This window comes from Tetrao urogallus (genome assembly GCF_951394365.1).
Source record: "Tetrao urogallus genome assembly, chromosome: 4".
Classification (NCBI taxonomy): domain Eukaryota; kingdom Metazoa; phylum Chordata; class Aves; order Galliformes; family Phasianidae; genus Tetrao; species Tetrao urogallus.
In genome coordinates, this window is record NC_136817.1 from 49205575 (window position 1) to 49218423 (window position 12849).

General features: G+C 36.5%; 1 protein-coding gene across 1 annotated transcript in view; it reads left to right on the forward strand.

Annotated features, from left to right (window-relative positions):
* Nucleotides 1-12849, forward strand: part of PDS5A (PDS5 cohesin associated factor A) — a gene marked incomplete at both ends in the record, with an annotated part of 70746 nt that overhangs the window by 20442 nt on the left and 37455 nt on the right. The window contains 4 exons of the mRNA XM_079534794.1: nt 9172-9375; nt 9657-9743; nt 10527-10624; nt 11124-11250. Coding sequence (XP_079390920.1) covers nt 9172-9375; nt 9657-9743; nt 10527-10624; nt 11124-11250 — 516 coding nt within the window. The remainder of the gene's footprint in view (nt 1-9171; nt 9376-9656; nt 9744-10526; nt 10625-11123; nt 11251-12849) is intronic.

Sequence of the window (12849 nt, forward strand, 5' to 3'; positions counted from 1 at the left end):
AAGAAGTATATACCCACTTAAAGCTTGGGATTTGATTTGGAGAATTATAGCTTATATCATAGCAAATTGGGCAACAGAGTTTTAAACCAGGATAACAAAATACTTGGAAGAATTCAAGTATGGAAAGAACAAACTAACAATATTTCTCAACACTTTTATAATGAATTATTTTTAAAGATCTTGGATTGAGTAGCCAGGAATGAAAAACTGACTACAAAGAAGAAGTAGATTTAAGGAAGTAATTTTTATTAATGACAGAGCGTAGAATTAACCAAGAATAAATAGTGTGCTTGATAACTTTTTTTTTTAGCTGTTTGGGAAATTATGAGGTGAATTGGTTTGGTTGGATTCATAGGATTCTGTGAGGATTTCACAGAATTCCTAGTCAGTCAGATATTTTAAAGTGGATGAGATGAATCCAGTAGAAGATCTTAGACTTGATTAAAAGGTAAGAAATGTGAAGACAAAACAAGTATTTGTGAATTTATGTTTTAGAGGACTAAGTCAGGGAATAGAAATGCATCAGCATAGACCATATAGTGAAACCTTTCATGAGCAACTTCTGTCTAGAAAGGGAAATGGACCATAAAGTTGTGTTATGAGCAGGACTGCAAACAGCCATGGATATTATGCTTCCTTTCTAGAAATCAGGCATCTGTGCTAGTTTTAAAACTGTGTGGATATGCTCTTTGACACTGCACTTCTGGTGACCCTTTGGAGGAAGTGATGAGAATAATAAAGATGGTGAAAACACAAAGTGATGATGTAGAGATGTAAATGGATAAGTTAAGTTCTGCTGTCTCAGATCAGGAGACAAAACCAGGAAATACATCAGTAAATTTAAAATGAATAAATGGATTGATGTATTGGATACAAGTTTGGGAGTTTCCTGGACCAGAATGTTTCTGAGACAAAGAATTCAAAATTATCAGTGGTCGCATCTTATACATATGTTGGGTTCTAATGAACAGAGTTAAAGATGTGTTTAGGGGAGACTAGCAGGATTTGAATACAGCTGCCAATTTCAGGCCTCATGTGCTTGTCACTGTTGAGAGTCTGCATTATGGTTAAGTGAAGAGCTTGGTTTATCTACCAGAAGGATAAATTCTTCACTCCCTGGTCTTGGCCACTGAATTGTCTTTTCCCATCTGCTGGCTTATCTATGCCTGTCAGAAAACCATCCGGGATATTCTCTGAGGAGGTTTTCTGCATTTCACATCAACTAGCAGTTACCCAGCAGATGTTGGAGCCAGTGCAAAATACGTGGTGGCACTGCATGGCCAGAAGCAGGACAGGGTGAGTAATGTGGGAAGGAGAAGCAGATGGTGGCAGCGAGCTGTTTAACAGGATCTCTGTGTCACATGGAATCAAAACTGTAAGTACCGGGAGAGGGGTTTAAATTGTGCACTGCTGTGATTCCTGCTTGGCAGACTGGTCTGAAATTCTGTCTGTGCTTCATCTTGCTGTGGTATTTCATACCCTGTCACTATGTACAGAATTTCAGAGAAGTTGGGTGTCAGTAAAAGCTGTGCTGGGTACTGTGTTCTTGACTTAGTACCGGCTCTTGACTGAGTTCAAATCAGCAGAGCCAGTCACTGGTTGCTGAATTTAAATCAGCTCCAAGATTATTTTTACCTCTGGTAAGTCAGTTACAAGGGAAGTTCTCTTAAATTCCTGGGCGTTAACACTGTTATATTCTGCTTTCTCTTAACCAACAAATTTTAGTATCTTCAGAACAAACAGAAGCATGATCTATTTGGATGGAGTTCTTTAATAGTTTGAAGGAGTCTTTCAAAGCAGGGGAGAGGTGACAAAGATCTTGTATTGTACAGTAGTCAATATAAATGAATTTATAGGATGTTCTTATGTGAGGAATAGTGGCTCCTGCTTAAGAAAAAAAAGAAAGACTTGGCTGTAGAGTAGCATTTGTCTTGGAGGAGAAAAAAAGCATAATTACGTATTACAGTGAAGGAGCTGAGATTGCATAATAATGATATTGGATTCTACCACTATTTAAATAAGTTGTGATGTGAAAGACATGTTGGATCAAGGCATGTGATTTTTTTATCCTCACATTTGTCCATATCCTCACCCCACCTTTAGCATTTGTGTTACATGGGGAATCTTCTACATTTACAGCAGAACTTAAATACTGCTATATTTTTAATTATGGAAATGAAGCGCACAGGTAATTGTACTGCCTCTCCCAAGTTTGTAACAGTATTTGTTGTTTTGGTTATCATGTGGTGGTGTGTGATGTTTATAATCTTTATGTAGTTACTTTAAAATGTAAGTATCAAGAAAGTTTCTCCAAATAGATGAACTACTCAGTGTATTGCTTTTCTTTAAGTAGTAGTCAATGTATTTGCTTTTTCTTAGGTCAGGTTGGTTTCTGGGCTTTTAGAAAATATTCTAATTATCTTCTTTACATCAAGCAAATCTAATACAGAGCCTGCTGCTTTATGAATGTGAAGATAGCAGTAAATTACAAGACTACTTTGCTTGTGATCTGGCAATTGGCCAAAGCTCCACAGAAATGCCCTCTGTCTTCAGAAGAAGGACAGCTGCTTAAGCAGTTTGTCTGATCACAGGATCATTGCAGTGCAGGCTGCCATTGCGTTACATCTCTTAGCTGGAAACCTTTGTCAACGTAGGCTGGAGAGCGGGGTATGAAGAAGGAAGCAAATAGTCTTTGCCCCAGTGTGCTTTGCATAATATTTTGTGCATTTCTTTTTTCTTTTCTGTTTCTGAGTTATTTAGCGCTGCGTAAGGGTCGTGTCAAAGAGTGCAGGTTATGGATAGAATTAGGAGTGGAAATCAGAAAATAAAGTTCTTCTATGGGTTCTAATGGTACCAGGAAGGGGGCACTGCTTTTAATGTTGCTAATGAGAACAGCAAAACTTCACAGAAATAGTACATCCTTTCTAGTTCATTTTTCGCTACGATCCACATATGTCCCTTGCTTAATTTGTGTATCTGTTTCTGTCAAGTTAGGACTATTAAAAAGGCAATTAAATGAGTCTTTTTCCTTAGCATAAATAGCGCTCTTGTCTTTAAAGAGTGTTAAATACTTCAGTTTTGGTGGTTGTTTTGGTAAATCAAACAGGTCAATCTTTTAATTGTATTGTCCCCTTTTACCAAAAGGCTTTTTAGTTTCCTTTTGCAGCCATCTTCCATACCTTTCCCAAACTGAATTGTTGTTTTTTGTGTTGTTTTTTCATCAGTACAGGCAATCAGACTGGAGAGGTACGTTTCGAATTAGCGTTCAATATTTTTAGCATTTCATGAGTAGTATTGCTGTTTTTTTTCCTTGCCTTGCCTGAAAATACCTCTCCTGTCACATCCTGCAATTGCATTTTCATTGTTTTCCTGCACATAGCCTGTTATTGGCTCATAATCTCTTTACAGTTGCTTAATAAATGCCCATCTTCTGTTTCCAGCTGATGAGCTCTTAGCACAAATTGTTGGTTTTAAACACTAGGCATATGACTATGTTAGTAGATTAATTTTTGTTATTTCTTCTGTCCTGTGCTGCTGGTCCCTACCTGTCAGTTGTCGTTATTCCTACTTCTTATGCCACAATTGTTTATGGGAACAGCAAACAGGGTCAATTATAACGCCATTCTCAGCTAATAAATTCACTCAGGTCCTGTATGTCCTTTCAAGTTAACACTTAAAAAAATGTCTAAAGAGGAGTGACAATACTGAACTAAACTCCATCTCCTCCAACTTATTTCAGCATGGCTCAGTGTGATGCTCTCCTTGACACTTACATTGCTTGTCATGGTCTCCCTTGTTTGGAAAGTTGATGGACTTAACAAAGTAAGTTTATCAGGTTAGCAAAGTAATTTTGTAAATCCCTTTTTATGTGTTATCCTGTTTTTCTAAACTCCTTTGTCTATTTAGTCTTTCCAAATTGGTTTGTATTAATACATTCTTCTGATGTCAGCCTGTGGGTTGTGTTGCTGAATCACCTTTCCTGATAATTAGGTTAACATTTGCTGTTTTCTGACCCTGTGATAATCTTGTTTGATGTATTATAAAGGAAAGCAAACGAAACCTGTTGCTAAGTATGTGATTGTTTAGAGGTATTTCAGTTTTACTGCCGTCCATGCAGTAATTTCCTTGTTTCCATATTTTCTGGTGGTTCCAGCTGATAGATAAGACTGTATCTGAGATAAACCAAGATCTCTCATCTCAAGTCTACATCATTACTTCTGCAGCTGTTGAGAAACATTTTTCCCTGATAAACATGTCTGTAGTTAATACTATTGCTCTTAATCAGAAGTCATCACTTACTATTAATAGGTAATGGCAAAGGTAATATATGATATTGCCTACAACATCTAAGAAAAGAAATAAAAACTCTTCAGTGACAAAACCGAACGTTTCAGTATTTGTGTGGACTTTGATACCAGACTTTCTCTTGGCTTTTTTCCTTATGCTAGCCATACTCTTGAAGAGAGAGCTAGGCTTTTAGAAAGAATTAGGCACTTCCAGGAGAAAAGGGAACTCAGGTTTGTAGATGTCATCAGACATCTGTGCTTGAATTTGGTCAGTGTCTGTTCATTTCACTCCAGCAAGTGTAAGGGATAGCCCAGAGCAATTGGCTTGCACAGTATGTGTTGTTATATATTCAGATAAGCACCTCCCAGAAAGTTTTAAATTCTTCAATTTTCAGTGTGCTCATAATACGTAGAGTGACTGAGCAGAGTTCTCTCCAGCTGGAATGAAGTGGTTTGCATGTCTGTACTGTCTCTTATGTTACGGAAGTGAAATGCTCTAGCTATGCTTAGAAAGCCTGGGAGGATGGAATCTTAGTGTGAGAATTAGAATTTTGAGGTACTATGGTAAAAATAGCAATAATGAAAATTTCTAGGTTACTTTTAACACTTAGTGAAGTGCCAGTATGTGATAACTTAATGAAGACGCGTTTAATCAAAGCAGCATAGAATGAATTTAATCTGAAATGTGAACAGCTGTATTTTGTTTACCTGTGCTAGCAATTGGTGTGGAAATTGGGTGCTTAACTGCTCAGAAAAGAGTGGATGATGTTACATTAATATATTCAAATACTGCTGTTTTGTCTCCTGATTTTTCCACTGGGGACGATTGTCTGTGGTGGAAACTATTAAGTCTGGTAGGTTTTTCCATCAATGGAAATTGCTGCCCTAGCTAGGGTTGGTTCTACTGTATGGCTGGACGTCACTTAACCAATAGTGCTGCAACTTGAAAATATAGTGAATTCCTGTTACAGCTTAATTGTTTTTCTCCTGGAATCAAAACTGGCTTAGTGTGACTGTAATTCCAGGTTTTCAGTTTGATAAGCATGTTGTTCCAGTACACCCATTTCTAGCTACCACAGTTGTTACTGGTACTGCAGCACAATGGCTGTCATATTTCTATGGTATGGCTAAAGGTTTGTAACTGTGAAAATAATTGCAATATGAAGAAATAACTTTCATAAGATATTATCAGAACTTCCTAATATGTTACCAATATTTATTGAGCACTGTGAAACTTGCATGCTACAATTGTTCATTTATTTTCTTATTTCTCTCCAAAGGAACATGCGATTTAGCAGCTCTTTCTCCCCATATGTAGGACTCCATGCTTATTTTTGTTGAACCTCATAAGGTTCCTCTCTGCCCAACTCTCTGAGATGTCTAGGTCTCACTGACGGGCAACATGGCCTGCTGGTCTGACTGCTACTCCTCCCAGCTTTAAATGAATCATCAGCAAACTTGAGTGTGCATTTGTCCTTTCATCCAGGTCGTTGATGAAGATGTTGAACGAGACTTGCCCCAGTACTAACCACTGGGGAGCACCACCAGCTATGAGAAGTGATAAGAAGTAACTACTTTTTTTTTTTTTCATCAGACCTTAACACTGAAGGAATTTAATGTATGCAGTCATTTCTGTTTTTAGTGTTTTGGGAGTATTTGTGACTCACATTCATAGACCAAGACTTTGTGTTAAAGTTGTATAAATGCTGGGGAAGGGAATGTGGTTTCCATCTTAGAGAGCTTGTGAGCAAATAGGAGGATAGCTGCGGAAAGGCAGGAGTGTGTCACTGCTATATACCATTCTATTAATGAATAAATTATTTAATCACATAGGCCATTTTTTGTACTTCTAAAGGCTTAGGTTGCTTGATTATGATTAGATAACTAGTTTTTCAGTTGTGCTAGAGGGCAACAATACCGACCTTGTAACTGATGAAGTTTTGACTGAGTTCTTGGCTTTCTAGCAAGTGCTGAGAGCCAAGCATATATTGTACTTAATGTCTGGGCTGTTTTTTTTCTCTTCTGTTTCAACAATGATCTCTTATGTAGATGAGCAGGTGTTTGGAAGTTGTTCTAGTATGTAATGCCTTAAGCAGTGCCAGTAGTTGCTTGGCTTTAGAGAGTGCTCCTATGGTGTATGATTTTGGATATAGTTAGTTACATGTATTCAAGAAATATATAGTATTGTTGAACCTTGACAGAATCAACAGATCCTGTAGGGTGTACTTTAATGCAAGTCTTCAAAAATATTAATTACCTTTTCCCAGAATGCTCTGCTATTTATTAGAAAGATGTACATGATGCTTTGAACTATTGCATTGTCTTTTATAGTTAATTTTTATATATTAATTCCTTTTTTGTTTTTTGTTTGGTTCTGGGTTGTTTTTTTGTTTTTTTGTTTTTTGTTTTGTTTTTTTTTTTTTTTTGTTCTGCTTTTTTGTGGTATGTGTTTTATATACCCCATACACATGATTTCTTATTTGTCCTGTATTCCTTATTGATTCCTTGTTTGTCCAGGGTATTCTTTTATGAAGCTTATGATACCTACAGGCACAGAGGAGATAGGACTTGAAAGAGAGATGGAATGGTTGCTTATATAGGTTATCCAGATTGGAAGGATTCGTAGTGTGACAAGTTTATGTGGCTGTGGATACAGTTTATCTTTGACCTCCGAAGCCACAGATGTTTCAGTCCTTTCTACCCTGTTCTTAAAGCCTTCAATAACGTGGTTATCTGAATCAATACTTAACAATTGTTACTGTTACATTTTTCGTGCCTATAATTCAGAGTATTCCCATGTTCAGGGCAGTTGTTCCCCGTCTTGCCATCAGCAGACAAAAGAGGTGGTTACTTTTTGTACTGAAAGAATCTGGTGGATTATGAAGTGTAGGTTTTCAGTTTGTTTGTTTTTAATTTTTAAATTGGAGGATGTAGGAAGGACAGGTGATCTGTGACGCTGCAGCAGAGAGACCTGTGCTGTCAGCTGAAGGAAGTAAAACGGAGTTTTGTAGGAGTTGTGTTTTTGTCCTTTCAGCTAATGCCTTTAATTATACCTTAAGAATAATCTGTGGGAAACAGGCTGATGTAAGTAGAATTGGGATTTTTGTGGGCAGTGTCTTTCAGGTTCTGTTTTGTTCTGGTTGGTTTTTGTTCCCACCCACCTTGATTTTTCCTAGATGTTAGGTCACGAGAGATTGATGATGTACATTGATAGAAACTGAGGAGTTTTGAGTAACAGTGCGGGTTAGGTTACAATTAAACACCTGATCAGTAAGATGTACTGCATTTAAAACTGAGTTCCAAAATGTGGGGAAGGAGTGAAGTCGTAAGGCACTGTTTTCATGTAGGAAGCGTGGCATTCTTACTAAGGGAGGAACAGCCTTATTATCATTTGAATGACATAGTAACAAAAGAATTGCGGCAAGCATAAGAGAAGTGTTTATTAGCTTTGTGAGTTCAGTCTTCTCTTGTGTTTTACTGTAATATTCTACAGGCTAGACTTGAACCATCAACTTACCATTCTGTTTTCTTATCTCTCTTCTTTATGTTTACGGGGTATTGGGTTTACAGACTCCTATGGCTCTCCTTCACAATTTTCACTCTAAGAGTACTAGTAAGTAGAAAGACAAAACTTAAATTAACTTGGGTCATAATGACATATTTACCTGTGGAACACTGTCTGCAGTTCTGTGCTGGTATCTTGGGGGCTTTTTGTCCTTTAATGTTCCTATTTCAGAAGTTAAATCTGTGGCTCTTTAATTTTTTCGAACTAAATTTTCACTTTCAGTTTTGCCAACTAATTATGTTGAGATTATAAAATCCCAATGAAATGAAACATTTAAGGCCAATTTTGATGGCATTTCATGGGAACTAGTAGTTCTTCACTGTGCTAGAGGAGACAAGGAAAAACATACAGTTTTTTTCCTTATATATATGAGAATATAGATGCAGTTTTGACTATGCAGAGAGAGAGCAGATCTGCGGAGTTGGACATTTTATATGAGGGATGAAATGCTTATCTGGTATCTAGTTCATTTAATACAGATAAAAGGATTGTGTGCATGTAAAGTAGCCCTTGGACTCTGTGCCTTGATGCAGCCAGTTAAGATTGCCTACTTGTAGGCTGGTATGGCTGATTGCGCAGCTGCACTGTCCTGTGACCCATGTTTTAGGTCAAGCTGGCTGAGATGACCTCTAGCTCCTCCTACTGAGGCAAATCCTCACATTGAAATGATTTAGGGCTCCAAGCTCATCAATACGTAAGATTTTGTGCTGCACCTCAGGTTCGTATTGGCAAAATGAGAAGAGATGCAGTATTTTTCAGTGTCTTATTGTAAAACATGGAGTTCACATTCAGTAAGCATTTAAGCATCAGAATAATGCTTTTCTTCTTTCTGATGTTTGTCCAAATAAAAAGTTGCATTACTGCAACTCAGTAGTCTAAAATGTATTGTTTCATCTTTTTAGAAAGTATTAGGAATGAGACCTAGTTGCACTCAAACTACCTGAACGGAGGATGTGGTGAGGTGGGGATCGGCCTCTTTTCCTGCATAACTAGTGATAGGACTGGAGGGAATGGCCTCAAATTGTGCCAGAGGAAGTTCAAAGGGGATGTTAGGAAAAATTTGTTCTCTGAAAGAGTGGTGAGGTGCAGGAATGGGCTGCCCAGGGAGACGGCTGAGCCACCATCCCTGGAGATGTTCGAGAAACATTTAGATGTGGTACTATGTGGTTAATGGGGAATGGTGGTGGTAGGTAGACAATTGAACTGGATGACCTTGGAGGTCTTTTTTAACCTTGGAGATGTTATGATTCTATGAATAAAAGCTGAAAGCACTAAAAGCACTAAAATGGGTTTGTTTTTTTTTTTTCCTGTATTTTCCAGATGGTGGTAAAAACGTTCATGGATATGGACCAGGACTCAGAAGATGAGAAACAGCAGTATCTCCCATTAGCCTTGCACCTTGCATCTGAATTCTTCCTCAGGAATCCCAATAAAGATGTGCGCCTCCTTGTAGCATGTTGCTTGGCTGATATCTTTCGTATCTATGCTCCTGAAGCTCCATATACTTCCCATGACAAACTTAAGGTAAATAAAGGCTTTTTCCCTGCCTTATTTTCCTGTTGTGAATAAAAATTGTTCAGCTTTTTTAATGCATTTGTACTGATACTCAGTTTTATTAAAGAGATCTTGGTTTAGTCCTGTGAGTCAGTGGAGAGGACCTGAAATGCGTTGTTGATAGATTTCTGTCAGTGTCCAAAATATTTTATATCATGAGTCTGTAAAAGGGAGTAGATGTCAGTACTAACAGGTTGTATTTTTATTCTCTACAGAATCTAACTTGTAAACACCTGCTTGTGTTTTGACAGGACATATTCTTGTTTATTACAAGACAATTAAAAGGCTTGGAGGACACAAAGAGCCCTCAGTTTAACAGATACTTTTACTTGTTAGAGGTAATGTAGTAATTGAAACTTTCAGTAGATGTGCTACTTGCTCTGTGATTCTAAGAAATGTAATTGATCCTACCTTAGATGTGCCCAATTTACAGGTGTTTATAGTGTAAATGATAGCAAACAAAGTAATGTTCAGTAGATTGCTTCTTTCAACAGTTAAAATTTCATAGGTATTTCATAAGTTCATGCTGCCTGCAGTTGAGGTTGTGTTAAAATGATTGGTATTTATTAATGTTTAGCCTTTATCTTACAATTTTAGGCATTGGGTTTTTTGTTTTTTGTTTTTGGTTTGTTGTTTTTTTTTTTTTTTTTTTGTGTGTCCCCTTAAGGTTTTCTTACCTTGTAAAGAGAAAAAAATTAAATGCTGTTTAAAATGCAAATATTCTTATATTGATGTTGGGACAAGAAATGTTGGGATCTTATCAGTGTGCATTTAGAAAGTGTTTTATTATTTAATATCTTATTAATTTAAAAAAGCAGCATTGTTTCGTACCATGAATCCAAAATAAGTCTAGATATAACCTTATTATGGTAACAGCTTGTGTCAATCTGCTTTTGTACCTAAGAAATCAGATTATTCTCTAATTTTTCTTGTGGATGTGTACTGCAAAGCCCCTTTGTGTTAAGAGCTGTATATATGCAAAGCAAATATCCAGTCTCTTTCTCCAAAGGGTTTTTTATTGTATAATATTTTTATCTGAATAGAAGAAAAATTAACTAACGTGATTATACTTAAGTGATTTGCAAAGTTTTAATATCCTGAATATCCTATTTTTGTTTTAGAATTTAGCTTGGGTTAAATCTTACAACATCTGCTTTGAGTTGGAAGATTGCAATGAAATTTTTATTCAGCTTTTTAGGACTCTTTTTTCAGTTATCAAGTAAGTTGAATCACTTCAATTATATTAAACTGTCAAAATATCATCAGATTTGGGGATAGACTGAATCCTTATGTAGCCTACAAATGAATAGATCTGAACAGAACAAAGTCCCCTTTCCTCCAAATGAGGAGGTAATAGGAAAGCAAATGAGTACAAATTACTGGCAATATAGAGAGGTGTGTTTCTAAAAGCAGACATTTCTGACTTCTTAAAATTTCTATGTTGCAATGGTATACTTCATTCTGACTTATGTGCATTTTTATTTCTGTGGTTGGATGTTTGCTTCTCGTTTGTTTCCCTTTCTTAAAGCAAAGTAGAGTATTGTAGATTTTTGAATTTTTCTAGAGCAGAGGGAAGTCAAAATAGTTACGCTGATATTTTCAACATTTGAAAATGCAAGAGTTGAACACTGTTCAGTATTAATCCACTGTCTTTTGAAGTGCTAGTATTTCTCAGGGTCTGAAAAGTTTGACTTGATAATATGCTTTTATCTTCTCAGTAATAGCCACAACCAGAAGGTACAAATGCATATGCTGGATTTGATGAGTTCTATCATCATGGAAGGCGATGGAGTAACTCAGGAGCTGCTGGACTCCATTTTGATTAACCTCATTCCTGCACACAAGGTAAAAATATTTAAAAGTAAAATATTATAGCAATATATCATTATAACAATCTTAATTGCCTTTAGCTTGCTTATATTTCTGCACACTTTAGGTTATCCGTGACGATTGTATTTTTTCAAGCCTTGTAACAGTAGGCTGAAAATTGCCATTAGGATTTGTTTGGTGCTATTTCTTAGCTGTGTCTGGATTACTCATTATTAAGAAATTCTGTACTTAAACAGGAACAAAGCATATTTAATACTCTGAGAACATTTTTACTTCGAAAAAAATATATATATATTTCTCCAGGCTTCTGTGGAGACTTGTTTCTTGCATCTGTTTGTCAGTCAGATTCCCTTCCATCTCCTTGTTATTTTTTTCCTGTTTCTTTTCCATCTTAAACTTTTGTCCCAATAAATCCTTTTCTTACCTAAAGCACATTAGTTTTCTAGTTCAGCTAGTTGCTTTTAGTTCTCTGTACTCTTGTATGAATTCTGTAATCTTTTCAACTTTTGTAGAGGTCCACTCCCTGTAGCTGTAAGTGACCCTCCTCTTCTGTGACAAGCTGTACATGAAGCCATGAGATGCAGTGTCATAGTATCAGCTCCTTTCTATTGACAGCAATGAGATGATGTATTATTAGAATCCCTAATGGCAGGAGAGGCCTCTTAGCTATAGAAGGGTTATTTTAAAATACACAGATCTTTCTGAGTTGTTTGTAGTCAATTACAGGCAGTAGAGATCAGAAGTGTATTGAAGAGTAGGTGTCTGTGGCAAGTGCCTGGTGATGCCTTGCTCTTTAGATACAAAGACCTTGGTAGACCGTGTGCAACTAAACAATTTGTTCTAACTTGCTCATGTAAGCAAAGCAAAAATGAATATAATTCTTCAGCATACGTATTATTTTAATAATGTAATTTTGACTATTGAGAGAAGGTGTAAAGGTTGACGAGAGGAAGGCAAAACTCAAGTAAATACTGGGATGTGCAACTTACTTAATATTTTTTAGTATCTTTCATATCACTGATTGCCAGTCCTCCTTGGCTCTTGGCCATCATGACTGGCAAAGTAATACGCTGTACTCAGAGTGCAGTTTCATGCTTTTCTCAGTAATTTTGTCTATCTTAACCTTTCTTTGTTACCCATAACAAAAGAACTTTAGCTGCTGCTTTACATGTTACTTAACAAACAAATAAAACCAAGTTATTTTGTTTTTTTTCTGCCAAGCAGAGTTTGACTGTAGTAATTGTTCTCCTTTCATGCAGAGATCTCCTAAAAATTCTGGGATTATGTTCATTGTTTGTCCTTAGTTAATGTAAATCCAAAACACCACTGATTGCATGAAAAGCATAGTTTATTTTCTGGTACAGAACTTATAACAGTGCTGTTATACCTGTGCAAGCAGTTGATAAGTTGTTCTCTGCTATACATTACGTAGATACCAGCATGGCTAGACGATTACATTTAATAGAAGTTCATATTTGTAACGAAGTTGAAATATGTATTTTAGATGATGTATTCTATTCCTTTTTCAAACAAACTCTTCCACATCGTTTAAGAGTTTGTTATACTTAACAAACCTTTATACTTAAAAAGAAGTATACCAATACTTAGACATGA